A 24139-nucleotide genomic window follows, 5' to 3' on the forward strand; every position below is an offset into this window, starting at 1 on the left:
ATATTTGCTTTACATTTCAATAAAATTAATGAAAAATAATAATTTTTATGCACACACACCGTAAATTTCCCATAAAGAATCGCACATTTACGACGTGCAATATATGTATGTAGTTTTAAGAAAAAGAAATCGAATTAAAAATAAAATAAATTTTATAAATTTTATGAGTATGAACGATAAATAATGTTAAACGCTCATTCTCACACAGATATGCACACACATACATACATTCATACCTATTAAATACAAACATTCATAAATAATAAATAAATAAATAAATAAATGATAAACAAATCATTTAAACAATTTAATGTTTTTTTTGTGCGAACTGAAAAAAATGCATTTAAACCATAAAAAAGAAGTTCAAAACTTTAAAAAATATACAGTAGCGGTCAAAACATATTGGACACAATTTGAGTTAAATATTACTTTTTTCCAATTCCAAAGAAAGTAAAGTACAAAAATTTCATTCTGGTTTGGTGCACCGAAACATATATTTGATAAAACATATATGGGCAATTCCACGAGAATCGCTACCACGACTGAAAACACAAAAACCCTTGAAACTTTTTTTCAAGATGACTTCAATAGAAGAAAATAATAAAATATGTGAAAGTATTTAAAGACAAAAATAATAGTTTAAACTAATTATATTTAATTTTTTAATGTTTTAGGTATGTTTTAGGCTAAAATTGCGGCGAAAACTAGGCTCCCAATTAGCTTGTAGTATGAAATGAATTTGACTCTGATTGTTGTTTTTGCTACTGTCAAATTGTTTATTGAAACCGAATGTATATTTTCTATTAATTTTTTTAGTTTTTGTCTACATATATTTACAGAATATATATTGTTTTATTATATGAGAAAAATCTGTCACGTATGTTATGTCACGTACGATATTAAATTTTTATTTATTAATAATCAGCCAAAGATTGTTTTTATTTAAATACGACGTATTGTAAAGGAAAAATATTTCGTTTAGTGTAAGAAATTAACGGCTCTCACGATTCGAATTTTTTTCGCATATTTCTACATGTACCTCAAAATGAGCTCCGTTTTATGTCACATACGATATACCCTTATTTCGAAAGAACTTTTTATTATTTTAAAATATAGTACCCTCTGAATGGAACATAAACACCAAATTATTTTTCAGATACTCTTATTTTTGCAAAATCTATTCCACTACTTCTGACTATAGGCGTACAAATGTCACGTACGATGATATGGAATTGCCCATATGGGACATTTCATTTTCAAAACTATCTAAGTTTTTTTTTGGGCACTTTTGTATTTATTTTTTTGATTATTCTGTATTTTTTTTTCTTATTATTTGAATATAGAATAAATGGAGACTTAAATACAAAAAAACACAGTTTTTTTTTACTGGTACTCTACTTTGACATCAATTTTGTAGATCTAAATTCCAGGATATAATGGTGAAAAGGATGTTGAAAATTAACTTTTTTCAATTTCACTCTTATAAGTTTGGCCTTTGGTAAAAAATGCTTTTTTTTAATGACACTGTATGTATATATTCGAATTTGTTTAAATGCACTGGGGCCTTAAATAAATAACAACGTGTGGATAGGTAAATGTGTATAAGAGAGCGTAATGCAATTTTCGTATGAAATGGCCATTAATTTTTGTTGTTTTTAAGATACAAACGAACCATCAACAAGTGCAAGATTACATCTGTATGAAAATGTATCGTTATATTTAACCCGCAAACGGTTAATTAATTGTATGTATATTATTTGTAGGAATTAAAAAAGGAATATTGAGAGATACCTACTTTTGATGTCGTCTTTTGTCGCATGATGCTTAATCTGGCATCATATTCCACATTTATATAGTTTTTTAACTCTCTTTAGGGTTAAAATTCAATGTAAGTACTTCATACACACACAATACCACAACACAAATAAATAACTACATAAATAAACGTTCAATGAACTTGTATTTTTATAGCTACAACTACAACAACTAAACCACATATAATTTTAAAAAAAATAATAAAAATACAAACAAACCAAATGTTAAATTTTGTACTGGTAACCATATAAACAAGTTAAAGTTTTAAAAATAATTAACAAAAAAATAAAAAAAAATAAATTAAAAGAAACATTGCGTTTTGACCGTGTACGAATATGAATTAAGACCAGTTTACAAATGTTTTACAAACAAACATAATTTACGCATTACAAACCAACTGCATTTGTAGCGAAACATGAATTTGCAACAAGAATACATAGACCAAGTTAAAAAGTTACAGAAACAAATGTTTTTACTAGACTTGTGAACGCCACAAATTTAGAAGAAAAAAATCGCTTGCAAAAAATCACCGATAAAGAAATTTAACCCCTAGGGAGCTTAAATTTGACTAAATGTTCTGAAATCCCAAAGCTGGTACACTTTTTGATCGCTGTTGAGATTCATTTCAAGAAAATATAAAATGTTATGAGTTCCTTAAGATTTTTTATAGAAAGGAAATAGTAATAGCGGCTTATTCTCCCAAGAAAAAAATACGAATAGTTTCAAATTCAAAATCGATTATATATGTATATGAACTTGTAAAATATATTGCTTCGAAACTTTATTATTTAAAAACAAGTAAGAGAGCTATGTATATTCGGCCGTGCCTAATCCTTATATACCCTTCGCCAAATTATATTTTAAAATAAAATTTTTAAATATTTTTAGGTAAACAAAATTAATTTTATTTTTTTCAAAATTGTTTTTAAATTTTTTTTTTAATTTTTTTTGAAAAAAGTTTTTTCCAATTTTTTTTTAAATTTTTTTAATTTTTAAAAATTATTTTTTTCAAAAAAGAATTTATGACAAAAAAAAAATTTGTTGATGAAAAAAAAAATTCGGGTTAAAAAATATTTTTTAATTGTAGGTCCAACTTACTATATACTTATACATATATACATTGTTGCAAATATACATATTGTCTATATTAATGACTTAGTTATCCAGATATATATCAAAAATAGGCCAAAAATCAAGGCTTTCCCGGTTCTCAGCCATTTATGGGCCGATTTTTTCGATTTTAAACCGAGCCGGAAGAATTTCCGATATATTGATGTTTCCGTTTTGGATACTCTAATAACCACTTTTTCAGTACACATGTTTTGTAAGATCTATCTGCTTCAAAACTAAATATTTGTTTGGAATTATCCTAAGTTAAAGGGGTTTTTAATGAAATATTTCTAATATTTTTTTTCCGGGGACCCAATAAAATCATCATCATTTTGAAAGAACCATACAAATCTTGCATACAAGATTTGTGGGACTTGAGGTATGTTTCTGTGAAATTGAGAATGATTTGTAAAAAAATTGAGAATAAAGGAACTTCCTTTCTGTGGAGAAGGCTTTTCTTATCAATTTGAGATGAAGTTTGATAACAAATCATTGTAATTTTATTAGTAAACCAAACGATTTTTTTGATAGAGATTTTTTAGCACATTCAAATTATTGTGAACATTTGATGGAAAGCACAACAGCATTAAGACAATAATCTACCATAGAACATGGGTTAATTTGTAGCATCCGTTCTCTGTCTTGTGTAGCATGTGTTACAAACGCACTGACAATTTAATTAGTCCGACAACAGACACTTTTCCATAGTGGAACCACACTAGGAGTTGCATTAAGACTACAAATAAACGAATTGCGCGTTAATTTCAGTTAACATTTATGTACAAAGTGAGAGTAAGACCCAAAGATGGAAAAAAAAAATCTGCCGCCGCGCAGACTCAAGAAGCCAATAACTGAAATGCAATTCTGGTGTTTTTGTTACGTTTGTCATACACAAATTCACACGTTTGTTTTGTATGTTGTTGTTATTGTTATTATTGTTGTAGTTACTGTTGTTGGTATCATTATTGTTGTTAACGTTGTTTTGTTATTGTTTTTAAGCTGTGGCCCACATTTTATACAAAGCTGCTCATTTACTACTCTCCTCACATTCTTATTTTTGCTAATCACTCATACGCTCTTTTATGTTAATACAATGTACTCGCGATAATATGAACTAATTAAAACCAGGCCAGTTCACTTTTGCAAGATTGTTCATATTTGCGAACGGCATCTATCTAATTCCCATCTACAGCTAGGGAAGTCTAAAAATTATTAAGCAGTTAAATTAGAATTTAGCCACTACCCTGTTGATTTAGATTTCAACTCTGTGCAGATAGATAAAATACATTAAAAATACAAAAATAAGCTGTTCATATTTTAAAAAGCTTTAAAATATGAACATCTTAGTCCACTAAGTTCATATTTTAGAGTAGCCTATGGAAGTAAAAAGTGTTCATATTTTGGGGTGTTCATATTATCGCGAGTGCACTGTACTCGTTTATTGTTGTTGTTGTTGCTTTTGTATTTGGTTTGTTTTGTTTATAAATGCGTAAACTTTGGTTACACTGTGAAAAATAATTGAACAAATTAGCGACAAATTTTGCTACTGAAAATGGTATGCAAATGGTAGTTGAAATTTTGTATATTTGTTAACCATTTTTTTAACCTTAACCAATGTCTGGTCTTATTTTTATATATTTTCTCTTTCAGTGTACCTTCAATTGGTTGATTTGTTTACATTTAGACATATAATCCGTAAATACACAAACTCATACGACATACATACTTGTAATACAAGATGTCAGTGCGTTGGCATATACATAAATATTAGGATGGTCCCAAACCAAAAGTGTGTTTTTGAATACCAATTTTGATGAATGTTTTTTCTATACCATTCAAATTTAGAATTTCCTTTTTCAAATTCGGTTTAGAACAATTGAAAATTAGATGTTCCATTTTATATTTAGAAAAGACCAAAGGAGAATAAGATTTTCCGTTTAGAATTTAGAAAAGAAGAATTGAAAATGACATTATTCCAAAAGGATGCAATTTATCATTAATTTTTTTTCAAATGAACATTTCAATTACATATGAACGAATTTCCATTTGAATTTTAGAAAACATAAAACGAAATTAAGATTTTTATTTCAATTTCAAAAAAGAACAAATGAATTCAAGAAACAAAGCAATGAAATTGTGAATAAAATAAATACTACTTAAGGTATTTATAGACGGCAATACTGAGTATTAACACTTTTCAAATTTAAAATATTATTGAAATTATTCGGTATTTCAAAAAATCGTTTCGAAAAAACATTTATTGTTTACACGATAGTATTAAAAATATTTTATTTCTTTGTTGATTGATAGTTTTCTGCAAACTTTATATTTATTTTTTATTTTCTTGACATTTTTGTTTGGCTTATTTGTATTTATAAATACATACCCGATACATATGAAAATAAAAAGTTTTTAAATTGTTTTAAAAAAATTTGAATACCGACCGTAAATCAAAAAAATCATTCGTATTTTTTGAGAATCTAATACAAATTTTGTTTAGACGATGAAATTATATTATGATACCTGAGTTTTTGACAAATATTAATACTCAGTATTGCCTTCTATGAATACCTTTAAAGTAAACTTTGTTTCAGTTGCGATTATTAGAGAAACAATATAAGTATTCGTCTTTGACTTTTTAAGGGAACACTTCCAAAATATTTCTGCCCGAACTAGAACAATCGAACATTTGGGCTAAATAATTCGAAATTCGGTTGTCAAAACTGTCATACTGAAATAAAAATACACGAGTGTTCCCAGTATGAAAACGCTCTGATGACAATTGAAAATAATATACTTCTCTACAAAAACAAAGAGTGATTTGAGAACCACCATTTTTCGTTTGACTTTTCCAGTAGAAAATTTGTATCAATTGTTATAATTGTACTAATTACAAGAGAACACTTGTCCTATTGATATACATACATATATGATACGAAGAGTTCCAAAACTTAATTAAGACCCCTTTCACACTAGGCAATTTAGTTGCGCAAGTCTCTTGTCAACAACAAAACATCATGTAAAATTTTCTTCTCCTTAACCCGTCATTACCTCTGGCATCTACAAAAACACAAGAGACATGCGCAACTAAATTGCCTAGTGTGAAAGGGGGTAAGAAACAGAAAATGAGAAATATTTTCGACCGGATCATATTTTAAAACAAAAAATCATTGATCATGGTGCTGTAACGATCTCATTGAGCATGGTGAGGTAATTAGCTCCGGCTTAATTTTTGAAGAAATAAGATCCGATGACGCAGCTTGTAAACAGAACCAAACGATGCATTTTTCTGGAGGTAATGGAGTCTGTAGGGTTTGTTGTGTATTGGTCTCATTTCATATGCGAAAATTTTCATTATTAAGAAACCCTTTAAGCCAAACATGAGCCTCATCGTTGAATACAATTTTGCGATAAAACAATCGTCTATAAATTGCGAGAATCGATGATTGATTTTCAAAAAAATGAGGTCTGGTCAATAAGTCCGTTACTTTTTGAATGAAACACAGGTTTTTGAATAAAAAAATCATTTTATTTTTCAACATATGGTGTTTTCTTTTCTGGCATAAATGATGCATTTATTCTGCCTTTTACCCTTCTTTGTGTTCTTTTCTGAAAAAAATGTAGTTTGGTCGTGTTCTTTTCTAATAATGTTACCCTAAAACCCTGAATATATGCTACATGTTTCATCCTCAATTTTATCAAAGGGTTAGAAATGCTCCACTTTTTATGTAAGTAAAAAGTATAGTTTTATAATATTTAGAAGCTACATAAAAGAAAATGGCAATGATTGTGTTTTATTGTGATAGTTAAAAATCCAACACATTATGAGGGTATGGGTAGCATTTAATAAATGGTACACAATATATATGCAACATTTTGTGTCAGAAAAGAAAACTCCAATAGTCTTCTTTGAGCTCTATACACGTTGCATCCCTTCCAAAAAATGAGATTTGTCGAGGTCATCAAAATATGTATTTGGTTGTGTGATGATTTCATCGTTGGAGTCAAATCTCCTTTCGCCGAGCCATTTCTTCAGGTTTGGAAACAAGAAATAGTCAAGAAATCCGGAGAATTGGGCGGATAAGGTAGCATTTCGTAGCCTAATTCATGGAAGTTGCACATCTGAACACTTTTTTGTACACCCGATTATTAGCAAACGCGGCATCCATCTTGCGGAAAGCTTTCTCATACCCAAGTGATCATTCAAAATTGAAACCACTGAACCTTGTGAGGTGCCTATGGCTTCCACAATCTCTCGCACTTTCAATCGCCAGCACTATATCGTGAATTTGTTTCGGGTGTAAAGACCTCAACTGGACGTCCAGAACGAAATTCAGTAAACGACTTTGTGATTGAAATTGGAGTTCCTATAGTATTTACCAAGTTTAGCCTTGGTATGAGTAATGTTTTTTTTTCGCAAAAAATAATGCTTTTGATTCCCATTTTCTCCTCAAGTCACGCGGAAGTCTGCTATCAATGGCTGTTAAATTCAAACTAAATGATGCAGCTTGTTCTAATTTTGACAGGAGTCAACTGGCAGATGCTTGTTTACAGGACCAGTTAGGAGTCACGGAATTATTGACCAGCCCTCGTAAATTTTAATAATTTAGTAGCGTTGTTCAAGCGTCAATCTGTTCATAATGATTTGCCAGACTATATGGATCATAAATGTTAAAAAGTGAGCGCAGTATTACAGTTCGTTTGACCCTTTAACCCTTTCTTAATCCAATCCAATTTATTCTGGAGGTATTAACTTAAATTCATGACGAATAAACTAATTAGGAAACTACAGAAACGTATTTAAATTGGAAACATAGACCACTTCTTTAGGAACCAGCCTAATAAGTGAATACATATCAATATATTTACTACATAATCATAATGAGTCTGGCCATTAGCGTTGCTGTTTTGTTTTTTTTTAAACTTTTCTCACTGAAATGCTAAATGTTGCTGTTGATATTATTGATGTTGTTGATAAGTGTTGCCCGTTTGCCATTGCCATGGTTTTTTGCTTTTTGTTGTTGTTACGATTGCTTCTATTAGGCTTTGTGTTGTTATTTTTGTTTTTGTTTAGCTTTGGCCATTTATTAATAATGAACTTGTGCTACTGTTCGTTCGCTCGCTCGCTAGTTTAAGCGTTTGGCTTGAATATTTGTTGCTGATATTGTTGGTGTTATTGTTGTTGCTGCTGTTGATTTGTAAGCACTTGCATTAAGCATAAGTGTTTGTTAAATACAGACAAACGGACGCATAGAAGTACAGTGGGCCAAATGGGAAATATTTCAATTTTGAGATTAAAGAAATTTTAAATACCCGTAGAAGTCGAGGATGAGGCTCAGAGTGCTGAAGTGAATAATCTCCTTCCTGCACATTTTCTAGCATGTTAGAACTCTTATATGGATATTACTAAGGATTGGTCCCACTGTGCCATACACAACTTGTTCAAAAGTGTTTTATTCTAGGTATTTTTTTTTGCAATAAACACTCTCATTTATGTGTTGTTTTTCAAATTGTTGCTCTTTTGACTCTTTTTTTTTAATTTTAGCTTTAACAAATGTGCGTGTCTGCATGTGTTGCAAGTGCAAGTTTTTAAGTGAATTTTGTTTTCGATTTCAGTTAATTCAATATCAATTTTATTTGAGTGCATGCATACGCATGTTTGAATGCTTGTGTCAGTGATTGTTGCTGCTGTGTAGTTGTAATTTCCATAATTAGCATACTAGCACGTTTTTCAATATTTAATGGCCATTTAATCTATAAAAAAAGCAAAAACAAAACAGTAACTTAAGAGCCACCACATTTAGTATCAATCTCATAAACAAATGCGGTTTGTTGTGTTTTCAATTGGCTTTGGTTTTTAGATTAATTTATTTGTAAGATTATAGTTGTATTAAATGTAATTTAAGTCGTTTTAATGTAATTTTAACCAAAACAGATCCGAAATACAATTTAAGGCAATACAAGTTTTGGTGAACGACTTTTTTTATTTTTGGATATTAAAGACAAGGTGGTATTGTAAAGTCTGATAAAATAAAAGTTGAATGTTACGCGTATTTGTACCAGCCACCCTCTCTTTTTTTAAAAACTATTATTTTCTAGCAAAATTTTTGCCATTAAATACATATCGAATCTCTAAATAAATTGTTGGTCACAACATACAAAATATTGCTGCCACCAAAAATAACAAAAAAATACATATTGGGATTTCGATGGTTTAAAATTTTATGGTAGTTTTTCTATCACAACTTTCACTATTTTATATAAAAAAAAATAGTGCATTTAAGGCATTTTAGTAAATTTGGCATAGACCTTCGTCTTGCTGTTCTCAATATAATGATAAAAGCTATGATAACTCAACATTACGTTACGCGAAATGTTGGAGGTCAAAGGTCATAAACATTAATTATTATTTTTTTATAAATCTTGCTTATTTTTCGTACTACGTATTTTGAAGTTATTACATAATTTATATATTGGGTGTATGACTTAAAAATGCGGAATTTACAATAGATGGCGGTTTTTGTTTTTAATAACTTATATGCCATTTTGAAGGGTACATTTCACTTAGTTATTGAACATTATAGTGTAAATAACAAAGTTTTTCGAAAATTTCGAATTTTGTGTTAACAAAGCGTCATTGCAGAAAGTTTTGCTTTAATTCTTCAATTTGAAAAAAAGTAACGCCAAGGCCAGCCAAAAAGTTTGAAGACCAAGAATTGGAGACATTACTCCATGAATATATGGAGATATGGAAAACATTTGCGAGCAGCAGGATTCATTAAAAAGCAGACAAATTAGGTACCATACGAATTGAAGCTGAGAGACCTTGAAAGACGATTTTGCATGTCTGAAATGCAGCTTCAATTCTATAAACGAAAATAATTTTTTGTTCCAAATCATTACTTGTGATGAAAAATGCATCCATTACGACAACCCGTAGCGTAAGAGATCATATGTGAAGCCTGGTTAACCAGCCGAATCGACACCAACGTCATATATCCATGGCGCCATGGTAATGATCTGTATTTGGTGGGACTAAATGTGTCCTATCTATTATGAGCTGCTGAAATCTTCGACCAATGCTCTCTTCAAAAACACTCAGAATATGCGGCCAGTCATGAAATCGTAATATTCTATCGTGACAACACTTGGCCACAGTGCCTATTAAAAACTATTTAGAAATAAGTGGTTGGGCAGTTTTGCCTTACCCGCCTTATAGTCCAGATCTAGCCCAGTCCAACTACTATTTGTTTCGATCGATACAGAAGGTTCTCTGTGGGATACGATCCACTCCAGGCCACATGTTGTAATATCTATTAAAAACTATTTAGAAAGATGTAGCTGGGAAGTTTTGCCTCAACCGCTTTATAGTCCAGACTTAGCTCCGTCCGACTTCTATTTGTGGTGACATAAATTTCGTATATATTAAACATATTTGGAGCGAAATTTGTGTACTTATATAAATTAAACATTTATGACCGATAAAGTTTAATTTCGGGAGGACATTTGTATGGGGGCTTGGTGAAATAATGAAGCGATTTCAGCCAGTTTCAATAGGCTTGATCCTTTATCGAAATATCTTCAAAATTGCGACCTGTACTTTGCGCACAAGGTTTACATGGACAGACAACCAGCCAGACGTACGGACGGACATCGTTTAATCGTCTCAGAAAGTGATTCCACTTCAAGATGGGTGTTAGACCAATATTTTTGGGCGTTACAAACATCTGCACAAACGCATTATACCCTCCCCACTATGGTGGTGTAGGGTATAACAAACAAGTCAGAGTGTTACATTTGGCTGTGCCTAATCTTGTATACTCACCATCAACATGTAATAGGAACAAAATGAGATATCGATCATAAAAGTCAATGGATTCTTTTCGAATTTATTCACTAAGTGAATTCGCTCATTTTCACAAAATTTTATGTGCTTACATAGCATGGAAAAAATGTTTTCAAAATTCAATCAATCAAAAAATGAACATTAAAACTACTCAATTTTATGTATATCAAATAAAAAACTAATGTTTTGTGAAAATGAGCGAATTCACTTAATTGTGAATAAATTCGAAAGGAATCAATTTGAATTATGTTTATTGTTTTGCCATAAAATAATACTTTTTTTTTTGTTTAAAACACAACAACAACTACTACACTAACATTATGACAATATGACTAATAGCAGACATGTGAATAGTGTCTAAAACTGATATCCGTTTATGAATTCCAGCTTTGGGATTTTAATAATAATAAAATGAGTTATTAAAATTTGAAGCTATTTAGTATAATTGCTGCTAAATTCTATATAATTCTTGGAAATTAAATAAATTTTTAAAAATGATTACCATTACAAAATTGCAAACAAATTACCTAAATTGTTTGCTAATTATTTAGTTGTAATTAACTTGTAAATTGTAACAAATTTGTACAAACTTTTGTTTAAACTCAAAATCAAGCCCTTAAGCTTCTTAACCCACATATTTACTACATTTTGCTTTGTCAAACAAAATCAAAAAGATCAAATCACTTGACCTTCAAGACAAATGAGAAAGACAACGGCCAAATAAAAAAAACTCGTTAAAACTTGAAAATAAACGGATTTACGCAAAAATAAGTACAGCGACAAAAATAAAATTATTTAGAAGTGCAAAAAAAAAAAAAAACAGAAAATATTTTTTACACAAATTGACTGAGTGACTGCAATAACTAAATATATAAGTGACTAAAACTTAAAGACCAACTTAAAGATATGTACTGTGAATTTGTATCTATTGGATCGCATGGAATAGAATGTGCGAGCGAGCGTGCGTGCATGCGTGTGTGATAATTACACACATGAATGAATGAAATGAATGAGTTGGCTGCCTTAACTTGGCTGACTGACTGGCTGGCTGCTGTTGTTTGGTTTTAGATTAAAATTTATTTAGTTTTAAGCGAAAACAAAAATTAACGGATACACATAATTAAGCGTTAAAATTATGTCTATCAAATTGAAAAATAAAAAAAAAAAACTTTAAACTCAACTTAATGCGTAAGTAAATATGTAGCCAGCAGTATGTATAAATGAGTAAGCAGACAGACGGAAAGACAGACATACTATTTTTGATAAATGAATCGAATAAATTAGAAAAAAATGCACAACTCATACAGCTCATAAAGACACACCAACCACCTCGACGAGAACGACTAACTGCATTAGAATTAGAAACATTTGCACTAATTGCATAAATGCGTTTTTAAGCATGCGTAAGAAGTTTTTTTCTTTTTTTAAATTTAACGTTTTTGTGTGTATGTTTGTGCGATTTTGTTCTTCTTAATTTTGTTTTAGAATCTCATTTTTGAACAGGTTTATCAAGGTGTAATTAACAACAATAACAACAACAACAGCACCAACAATGATAATGATGACGATGTTGTTAATGACAACGATCTGGTTGGTGGTGGTGATGCTGATGGCTGTGATTTTTACTTAAAATAAATAATTACAATTAAGCGAAACAGAAAGAAAAACAAATCAATTCATTAAATTCGTTTTTTTATCTACCCTTCACCTCAAACTCAAAACTGCGTGCATGAATTTGCCAATTTCCATTTTGCATTAACGAAAATTATTTATTGGTTAGATGCGTTTTACAGTTGAACGTGATAAATCGAAATTTAAACGACTTTGATTCTTACATACTACTGCTCTAAATACAGTGGTTGACAATACTAAAAACTAAAAAAAAAAAAATTCTTACGAAATTATGGGCTCATTTTGTAAATCGAAACGTTTTGAAACGTAAGAAATTTGTATGAAGAATGCTGGGAAAAAGGTAAATTCTATGGAAAATATTCAAGTTTCAAACCCTTTTCCCAGAATTCTTCATACAAATTGCTTAAGCTTCCAAACGTTTCGTAAAAGGTTTATAAAACTAAATTTTCATACAAAATTCGTTTTATAAACCTTTGATAAATTAAAAAATTTATTATGAATAAGACTTTAAAAAAATATGATTATCGGAAAAAGTACTAATGGTTCTTTCCTTAATTTAAACGATTTTTTTTAACACAGCTATGTCTCAAACAATTCAAGACGGTATTCATTTCTCAAGAAAAACATATGTTTTAAAAAAAGTACCAAACTGTTTACCCGTATTTGGCTCAATCTTACTTTCACTCGAGTTCCAAATAACAACCTGTTAGTTAACGTTTGTATGACTAGATGTTTAATGTTTAAAATTTTATAAAAATTGGCTTATTAATTTCGTATAAAATGTTTTTTCCCGTTTTTACCCATTTTTGGTACTTTTTTTTGTTCACATTTATGACAATTTATAGAAAAACATATTTTATGCAAAAATACCAAATTGATTCGGCTGTAGAGACCTCAAATGGGCGTCCAGAACTATCGACATCTTCCGTGCTTGTACGGCCACAAATAAATGTTTTACCATTGATATTGATGGCGCAGTATCCCCATAGTAATTATCAAGCTTAGCCTTTATTTGAGTCAAAAATATTTTGCTGATATAGTATTTATATGGGGGGACCAATCCTCACAAAAGTTGGCAGAAAGATCTAGGTTCATAAAAAACATGCTTATCTGCAATATCATTACGATATTTATTATTATAACACAATTCTGAATGTTCAAGTCATTTTCTGAGGGGGGCCTTGTGTGAGGACTAGTGATAAATGTTGTCCGATATTCACCATACTTTACAGTATAATTTCAGAGTATTTACAACAAATTTGTGCAAAATTTTAACATGATTGCCGCATAATCAACATATTTATGACTGCTTAAACAGTATTCCGGGTGGACATTTCTATGGGAACTAAGTGAAATCATGGACCGATATTGACCATTTTCAATACCAAATAAAACTTAACAACAGAGAGTATTTGTGGAAAATTTCAGCCACGCTCCTATTGTGTTTTCAACAGACAGACGGATGGACATAGCTAGATCCTAGAATCTTATGAGGACCCGCAATATATCTGTCATATGCAAGAGTAGCTTAAGTCGACATAAGGGCGAATTGATAATGAAAAATATTTTAAGTAGAAAATGTGACAAATCTTCTATATTTACCAATACTTTTTTTTTAAAACTTGTACCTTTGATGTCTAATAAATGTAATACCAATATGTTAAGTTACAGATTTTTTGTAACAATACAAATTACACAAAATTGTGAATACTTCAACATTTTTTGGTATCGACTTAAGATGTTCTTCCATACGGACACAGATATATACTTTTCTGAGTCTGCGATGAAGATGTATTACAAACAGAATGACAAAATCAATATACTCTCCATCTTTTTTGATGGCCCACTAGCTCCCATTACAAGTAAATACAAATCAACTCAGAAACATCTCAGCACTTATTATGTGACCACTGTGTCACATATACATTGTCATGTCGAGCATGTTTAAACAACACAGCATGACTTGACAATGTTTGGTGTGTGACACTTATCATGATGTCAAAATTTGCAGATCTTTACTTCTTATTCATATCAAATCAATTTCAAAATATAAACTAGTAGTAGCTTCATTTAGGCACTGAATATGAACGATTTATATTAGGTCTGTTCATTTACTTTCCCAGTAAAAACTTGCAACGAGAGAATAAAATCAAAATTTACAAAATTACTCTATTAAATTCTCAAAAATAGTAAAAAGTAAATGAACGCTTTTCCAGTAACAATTGTTTTATACACACAATTTTCTTATTTTATTCCTTTTAAAATGTATAAATACTCACATGTTCTTCAATTTTATTGAAAATTCTTTTTTTTAAATTTTTTCACCACAATAATAAAATTGTAAATAAATAACAATAACACAAAACATATGAAATATAAGCTGCTAACTATTACGAGTTCAAAATAGAACTTGTAATAGTTTGCAACGAGAGAACACTCTCTAAAATTTATATGCTCATGATTTTTTCTCTACTTGCTAGTTTTTTGAGTTAATGAACGCTTTTCCAGTAACAATTGTTACTAATTAGTAACAACTTTTAGTTATTGAACATAGCTATTATTAAAGAATTAAATAAAAAAATCTATAACATTTATCTCTACTTTCAGAAATGCCTCGAGGGACTACATTATTTTAAGATCTGATAAATAGAAAGGTAAGCTATAATTTAGGATTATATCTATTAGTTCCACTATTAACAATTTACAATTATATTTTGCAATTATTGCAATAACTACAAATTAACCAGGTACAGGGTTAAATAAAGATGACATTTGAAATCGACTACAATTTAATAATTTTTGAAAAGTTTAAATGCATTCAAATAATTCAATGATGGCCATAACTATTATGATTGTATATGGATTTTATACAGTTTTTTTTCTTGAATTTGTTAACAATTTATAACGATTGTTTGCATTTGTTTTTTGCTCATAAAGAGATCAATCAAATGATTGTATGATTATTTATATGCGAACAATAATAATAATAATAAAAAATATGTATAAAAATATTGAAAAAATAACTTACCTGAGCCAATGTGGCCACGGTTAAACCGAAAGTAAAGGCTATTTGTGGTATTGATGGTTTCCATTCTGAACCACCTGTACAACTGCCAACACCAATGACAACCAAAAAGAATGTACCAATCAATTCGGCCAACAGTTGACGCCAAATCTTTTTATTATCTGTGATGTCCTTAACACCAACCATGGCTGACATATCTGTAAATGGGTTTAAAAAATAGAGAAAATTGTTTTATTTAATTATTTGTTTTTTTTCTTTGTGTTATTTATCTTTAAGTACTTAAATAGTTTTTCGAAAATAAAAAAATGACATGAGTGTTTAACAACAAATAATAAGTGTAACGAATTGCTGTGATAATTGAAAATAGAGAGGGGTAACCAGCTTTAAAGTTTATGGTTTATAGGAATGACCGATCGACTCAGAATCACTTTCTGAGTCAATTTAACGTTATCCGTCCGTCCGTCGGTATGTCCATGAAAAATTGTGCGCAAAGTAAAGGTCTAAATTTTGAAGATATTTCGATAAAAATAAACAGACGAAGCGTGTTGAAATTGGTTAATATCGGTTCATTATTTCACCTAGCTCTCATACAAATGTTCACCGAAATAGGACTTTAGCGGTTATAACTATTTAATTTATATATGTAGGTGTATCCACATAAATTTCACCAAAAATATGTTTTATGAGAATCGGATTTTATGAGAATCGGCCATAGCTCCCATATAAGGCCTTTTGTACTAATTCGCCATATAATACCTACCATATAGTGTATTATATGGTCGGTATTGACCGTCTAAACTTTCTTACATGTTTTATTTGTTTGCCTTTTTGCATTGTACAATATTTATTAACAATTGTTTAAATAAATTCCACGAGTAGTGGGATTAAGATAACTACTCTCAAGTACCAAAATGTTCAAATATATTTTTCATTTGAAAACAATAAGTTAAAAAAACATTAAAAGTGTAACTAAAATAAAGACAAGTGTAGAGCATAGCTGTAACTTGTGAATAAAATACAAAATATAAATATTTTTTATATAATTTTAGTTTTTGTTTCCAATTATAAATATTTATTTTCCAAATTATTTATTAGTTAAATAAAATATTTGTCTAATTTATTAATAATATTTACAGTTAAATTTATCCATATTTATATCTTTTAAAACCAAATAAATTATAAATATAATCATTTTATATTAGTTTAATTAAATTATATTGATATTTTTTTAGAAAATAGTAAAATTTTATATATTCAAATAAAACAAAGTTGAATAAAATTTAAATTTATTTCATTTAGATACAAAAAAAATCAACTAATTTCTTTGGAATATTTATTCAAACAAAACACAAAAAACTAAAATTATTCAAACAAAAAATGATTGAATAGAAATAATTCTAATAAAACTTTAGAAATATTTTTATTTCTCACAAATTTGAAACAAATAAATTTATTTTTCCAAAAATTACTGAATAGAAATAATTCTAATAAATGTTAAAGAATATTTTTATTTCACAATAATACTGATGTAAAATGTCTTCTGATTGCATTCTGAGTTGAAAAAGTTATTTTCAAAACGAATTACAAATTTTTTTCAGACCCTAATTCTCTGATATCTAATATTCTATTTTTAAAAACTACTCTTAATCATTGATTATCACTACAATATGAACATTATTATTAATATTATTAATTTAAATTGTGAAGAACAAAACTCATGAATTATTTTTGAAAACTGTTTTTAAAGTAACTAGTTGTTCAAAATGATCGTCTGACATGGCATTCCTCCTAGGGCTATTTATCGTTGAATTATTTTTGAGCATTGTTTTTATTTTTTCATAGCAAACGAAGGATCTTTTTCATAATCATCGGATGAAAAATCTTCATCGTCCGAGCTCATTTTCACACACAAAAATATTTTTTTATGAAATTGTTCAAAAATTTGTTCTTAAAATATTTGACTTTATTTTCACAAATAAAATTATTCAAAGAAAATTTCTATGAATAAAAATATTCTAAATTTTTTTGTTGAATATTTAAATATTTTTCTTTTTTTTGGAGAAATAAAATTATTCAAAGAAAATTGCTTTGAATAAAATCTATTAACAAATTTTCGAATAAGTAAAATAATATTTCATTTATAACTAGTTGAATAAACTAACTTAATATTTAATTTTTACTATAAAAATATAATTTGAAAATAATTACATGTTTTCATATTGATTAAAATATTTTAAAATCTATTCATTATATATTGAATAAAATACAACTTATTGTTACTAAAATACAAATAATATTAGTATAATTTTATGAATGTTTATTCAAAACTTTTAAGTATAATATATTTAATATCGTATTCTATTTAAATCAAATAATATTTATTGCTTTATATTCTAAATAGATATATATTAATTAGTATCCTATTTTGAATAATATAGAATGATTTCAATATAAATTTATTTTTTCAAATATAACTAAAATTCAAAAATAATTAAGTTTTTGGAAATATCTTGAATAAAAATATTCACAATTTACAGCTATGGTGTAGAGCGGGATAACGTTAATATTCGTGTTCGACATGCAGTGTAAAAGTGCTGAAAAAGTGTTATTGACTTAAGCTTTAAAATGATAAAAATATTTAAAGATTGCGTGAAGATAAATCCACATATTTGATTAATGATAAAAAACCGTAGTGAAGGTAAAAGATATTTTCAGTTTATTTTTAGTTTTAAGCGTAAAACACTTTTTATTATTAATAAAGTTAACATTTATGGATTATAAAATAAGAATTTTAAAAATTTAATTTTCATCACAAGATACTTTTCATAATCAAATTTATGATTGTTTACAAATTATTTTAGAAATAATGTGCTGTTATCAAAATATGTACATATAAAAACAAGCCAAATTTCATAACTTATTTTTATATCACCCATCGAAAAGATGGGGTTATATAGATATCCCACTCGCATCCCACTAAGCGACTAAATAGGTCTTCAAGGAAAATATCTAAGCTTTATTTTAAGAAAAAAAGGGCCATTTTGAAAAAAAAAATCAAAAAGAAAAAAAATATTAAACATTTTTTTATTTTTTTAAATAATTTTTTCGAAAGATTGAAGAAATAGCTATCTAAACTATTTGGGACACATTTTGCTAAGAACAATAGGTAATAAGTTACATGGGTCACATGTTTGGCCAAAATGTCAAATTTTGACCTCCTCTAACTCCTAGAGTTCTTGACCGATCTTGTTAAATTGTGTCTGAATTACTATCCAATAGGTCTAGCCTTGGTGCAAATTTCATCCCGATCGGAAGATATCGATTTTAAAAGTTGGTTCACTTGACGTGAAATCCACCATATATCTGCCTCTTTTCATTATACATGCTGATCATTATACCCGAATGAATGTTCCAAAGAGGAAAAAAAGGTTGTCAAAAGCTCCAAGGGAATCTTGCAATTCCTAATTAGAGCGAAAATACCAAAAATGGTATTTTTTACAATTTTGCCTATAGGGTCCAAATGGTCCACATATCCTTTGGAGCTGGGAAAATACTTTAGGGATAAATAGGGAACACATCAAGGTTTCCAATATATTCTGGATCCTTATAGATAGCGGAGTCGATTAAGCCATGTCCGTCTGTCTGTCTGTCGGTCGGTCTGTCTGTTGAAATCAATTTTCTGAAGACCACAGATATCTTCGGGATCCAAATCTTCAATAATTCTGCCAGACATGCTTTCGAGAAGTTTCCTATTTAAAATCAACAAAATCGGTCCACAAATGGCTGAGATACGAGGAAAAAAACAGGACAACCTCAATTTTTTACCTATTTTTGACCTATATCTGGATTACTAAGTCATTAATATATCTAATGATAGATATTTCAAAGAACTTTGCAACGACGTATATAAGACCATAGTAAGTTGGATATACAATGGGTCAAAATCGGAAAAAATATTTTTAACCCGATTTTTTTTTAAATTAAAAAAAAAATTTAAAATAACAATTCGAAAAAAAAATTTCCAAAAAATTTAAAAAACAACTGGAAAAAAATTTTGTTTACCTAAAAATATTTAAAATTTGTATTTTGAAGTATAATTTGGTGAAGGGTATATAAGATTCGGCAGAGCCGAATATAGCTCTCTTACTTTTTTTTAATAATATTATTGTTTTTGTTTCTAAAAATTTAGTTTGAAAAGTATTTATGACATACAACTTACAACGCTACGACACCGATTACCTCTTACTTGTTTTTTTAAAATATTTTTTCCAAATAAATTGATCTAAACATATGACTTTCTTATAACCTCCTGACACAGCATATATATTTATTTTTATACCCTTCACCATGAGTGGCAAGGGTATATATAAGTTTGTCATTCCGTTTGTAATTTCCACATTTTTCATTTGCGACCCCATAAAGTATATATATTCTGGATCGTTATAGATAGCGGAATCGATATAGCCATGTCCGTCTGTCCGTCTGTCCGTCTGTCCGTCTGTCCGTCTGTGTGTTGAAATCAACTTTCCGAAGCCCCCAAATAACATACATACATGATTCATATATCAATATCTCCGGAATTCTTCCGGCTCGGTTGCTATTTAAAATCGAGAAAATCGGTCCACAAATGGCTGAGATATAAGGAAAAAACCAGGACAACCTCGATTTTTTACCTATTTTTGACCTATATCTGGATTACTAAGTCATTAATATAGACAATATGGATATCTAATGATAGATATTTCAGAGACCTTTGCATCGACGTATATAAGTCCATAGTAAGTTGGACCTGGGCTGAGATATAACCAAAAAAACCAAAACACAATGTAATTTGTTATTGTTTTCCATGACGTCATGCAAATATATGTATAATAACAAACAAATCTTTATTTGTATGTGTTTTTTTGTCAATCTTCAGCAATGCGAATTTATATACCAGGTGGTGTCGATTCTACAACAAGTATAACATTTACAAAAACAACTTGCAATTTGTTTTTGTTTATGTGGTTTAAGCTGTCAAAGTTTGCCTGTTGTTTGTGTTACTTTTACGTTTGTTGTAGCATTCGCCGCAACAATCACAGGATAATTGACAGCTCAAACAGCATTAATCAGCTGTGCTATCAACACCAGCTAGTATATAAATTCGCATTGAGAGAGAGCTTTTTATAATGTGTTCTCAAAAGAGCAACTCTCTCACGCGTACACAGAACCAGTGTTGCTATATGTTTTTTGAAGAAAACTTTTTATTTCTAAGTACATACTAAAATTACAAAACCCAATTCGTACATATATGAGATAATTTATGTGAATTTGGTGCTGGAGACACTTTCAATATATTCAAATCAATCTCCCCATTTCGTGAATGAATTTGGGGACTATCATTTTGAAATCATCGGTTCAACTTATTGATATCAATATTCCAAAAAAAATATTTTTTTAAAAATAAAACTTTTTGCGTCTCAAAAACCTTGCTAAAAAGGGAAAACTTAACATATGGTAACACTGCACAGAACACATATTGTACAAAAACAACAACCACGTTGTTTGAGCACGTTGCTTTTGCGCTTATTTCATTTTTGTTGTTGTTTGTTGCTATTGTCAACAAATAATTGAGCAACGCAACCACTCCCAGCAAGGCGAATCTATAGAAGGTGACGACAGAACTACAACATGTACAAAAACAACAGGTACTTTGTTTTTGTTAAAAGATAGTCGAACTGTCAAAGTTGCCTGTTGTTGTTTTTGCTTTTGGGTTTGTTGTATTTTTCGCCACAACAATCACAAGTGAATTGACAGTTCACTTGTCTAAACAATTCGCCTTGACTCCCATATTGTTATTCTATTTTTTTAGCCGTTTTTAAACATGAAAGTAAATAACAAACATTTCAGAAAAAGCTTTTTGTTCGATTGTTGTGTTTAATTCTTTTAATACCCTTCATCATAAGTGGCATGGCTATATACATATGTATATGTAAATTTGTCATTCCGTTTGCAATTTCTATAAAATTTTATGAAATTTCAACAGATTATGTAAACGATTCTATATTTGATTTGCTGTTACGGTTCCATATGTGTTCTCCTATTTTAAGATTTACTTTTAATCTTATATACAGGGATGGAAAATTATATTTTTGTTCCGTATTAAAATAGTATTAAAAAATTACTTTATTCATCACCAGAGTACTTAAAATTTTAATATTACTGTAGCTTTATGTTGTAAACAGTCGTCTGTTATCACAAAATTGTCTATAGAAAGTGCTGTTGAATACGAGATTTTCTATAGAAAATGCTGTTATAATAGACAAGATTTTTAAAGAAAATGCTGTTTTTCATACGATTTTCTATAGAAAATACTGTTATACACAACATGTCCAAAAAATATAGTTATACACAAGATTTTCTATAGAAAATTATTTTATTTTCTATAGAAAAATGTTACACTCAAGATTTTCAACAGAAAATATCGTTATACTTAAGATTTTCTACAGCAAATATTGTTATACACAAGATTGTTTATAGAAAATATTGGTCTACGCAAGACTTGCTATAGAAAATATTGTTCTACGCAAGATTTGCTATAGAAAATATTGTTCTACACAAGATTTTCTATAGAAAATATTGTTCTACACAAGATTTTCTATAGAAAATATTGTTCTACACAAGATTTTCTATAGAAAATATTGTTCTACACAAGATTTTCTATAGAAAATATTGTTCTACACAAGATTTTCTATAGAAAATATTGTTCTACACAAGATTTTCTATAGAAAATATTGTTCTACACAAGATTTTCTATAGAAAATATTGTTCTACACAAGATTTTCTATAGAAAATATTGTTCTACACAAGATTCTCTATAAAAAATATTGTTCTACACAAGATTTTCTATAGAAAATATTGTTCTACACAAGATTTTCTATAGAAAATATTGTTCTACACAAGATTTTCTATAGAAAACATTGTTCTACACAAGATTTTCTATAGAAAATATTGTTCTACACAAGATTTTCTATAGAAAATATTGTTCTACACAAGATTTTCTATAGAAAATGTTGTCCTACACTAGATTTTCTATAGAAAAAATCGTCATACACAAGATACTCAAGATTTTCTATAGAAAATATTGTTCTATACAAGATTTTCTATAGAAATTATCGTCATACTCAAGATTTTCTATAGCAAATATTGTTATACTCAAGATTTTCTACACAAAATATTTTCTATAGAAAATATTGCTCTACACAAGATTTTCGATAGAAAATATTGTTATAGACAAGATTTTCTACAGAAAATATTGTTATACACAAGATTTTCTACAGAAAATATTGTTATACACAAGATTTTCTACAGAAAATATTGTTATACACAAGATTTTCTACAGAAAATATTGTTATACACAAGATTTTCTATAGAAAATGTTGTTCTACACAAGATTTTCTATAGAAAATATCGTCATACACAAGATTTTCTATAGAAAATATTGTTATAGACAAGATTTTCTATAGAAAATATTGTTATAGACAAGATTTTCTATAGAAAATATTGTTATAGACAAGATTTTCTATAGAAAATATTGTTATAGACAAGATTTTCTATAGAAAATATTGTTATAGACAAGATTTTCTATAGAAAATATTGTTATAGACAAGATTTTCTATAGAAAATATTGTTATAGACAAGATTTTCTATAGAAAATATTGTTATAGACAAGATTTTCTATAGAAAATATTGTTATAGACAAGATTTTCTATAGAAAATATTGTTATAGACAAGATTTTCTATAGAAAATATTGTTATAGACAAGATTTTCTATAGAAAATATTGTTATAGACAAGATTTTCTATAGAAAATATTGTTATAGACAAGATTTTCTATAGAAAATATTGTTATAGACAAGATTTTCTATAGAAAATATTGTTATAGACAAGATTTTCTATAGAAAATATTGTTATAGACAAGATTTTCTATAGAAAATATTGTTATAGACAAGATTTTCTATAGAAAATATTGTTATAGACAAGATTTTCTATAGAAAATATTGTTATAGACAAGATTTTCTATAGAAAATATTGTTATAGACAAGATTTTCTATAGAAAATATTGTTATAGACAAGATTTTCTATAGAAAATACTGTTATAGACAAGATTTTCTATAGAAAATATTGTTATAGACAAGATTTTCTATAGAAAATATTGTTATAGACAAGATTTTCTATAGAAAATATTGTTATAGACAAGATTTTCTATAGAAAATATTGTTATAGACAAGATTTTCTATAGAAAATATTGTTATAGACAAGATTTTCTATAGAAAATATTGTTATAGACAAGATTTTCTATAGAAAATATTGTTATAGACAAGATTTTCTATAGAAAATATTGTTATAGACAAGATTTTCTATAGAAAATATTGTTATAGACAAGATTTTCTATAGAAAATATTGTTATAGACAAGATTTTCTATAGAAAATATTGTTATAGACAAGATTTTCTATAGAAAATATTGTTATAGACAAGATTTTCTATAGAAAATATTGTTATAGACAAGATTTTCTATAGAAAATATTGTTATAGACAAGATTTTCTATAGAAAATATTGTTATAGACAAGATTTTCTATAGAAAATATTGTTATAGACAAGATTTTCTATAGAAAATATTGTTATAGACAAGATTTTCTATAGAAAATGTTGTTCTACACAAGATTTTCTA

General features: G+C 28.3%; 1 protein-coding gene across 1 annotated transcript in view; it reads right to left on the minus strand.

Moving 5' to 3' along the window:
* The window catches only part of LOC135963758 (aquaporin), an 88611-nt gene that overhangs the window by 8646 nt on the left and 55826 nt on the right, over positions 1-24139 (minus strand). The window contains exon 3 of the mRNA XM_065515731.1: positions 15432-15625. Coding sequence (XP_065371803.1) covers positions 15432-15625 — 194 coding nt within the window. The remainder of the gene's footprint in view (positions 1-15431; positions 15626-24139) is intronic.

This window comes from Calliphora vicina, chromosome 1, assembly GCF_958450345.1.
Source record: "Calliphora vicina chromosome 1, idCalVici1.1, whole genome shotgun sequence".
Lineage (NCBI taxonomy): Eukaryota > Metazoa > Arthropoda > Insecta > Diptera > Calliphoridae > Calliphora > Calliphora vicina.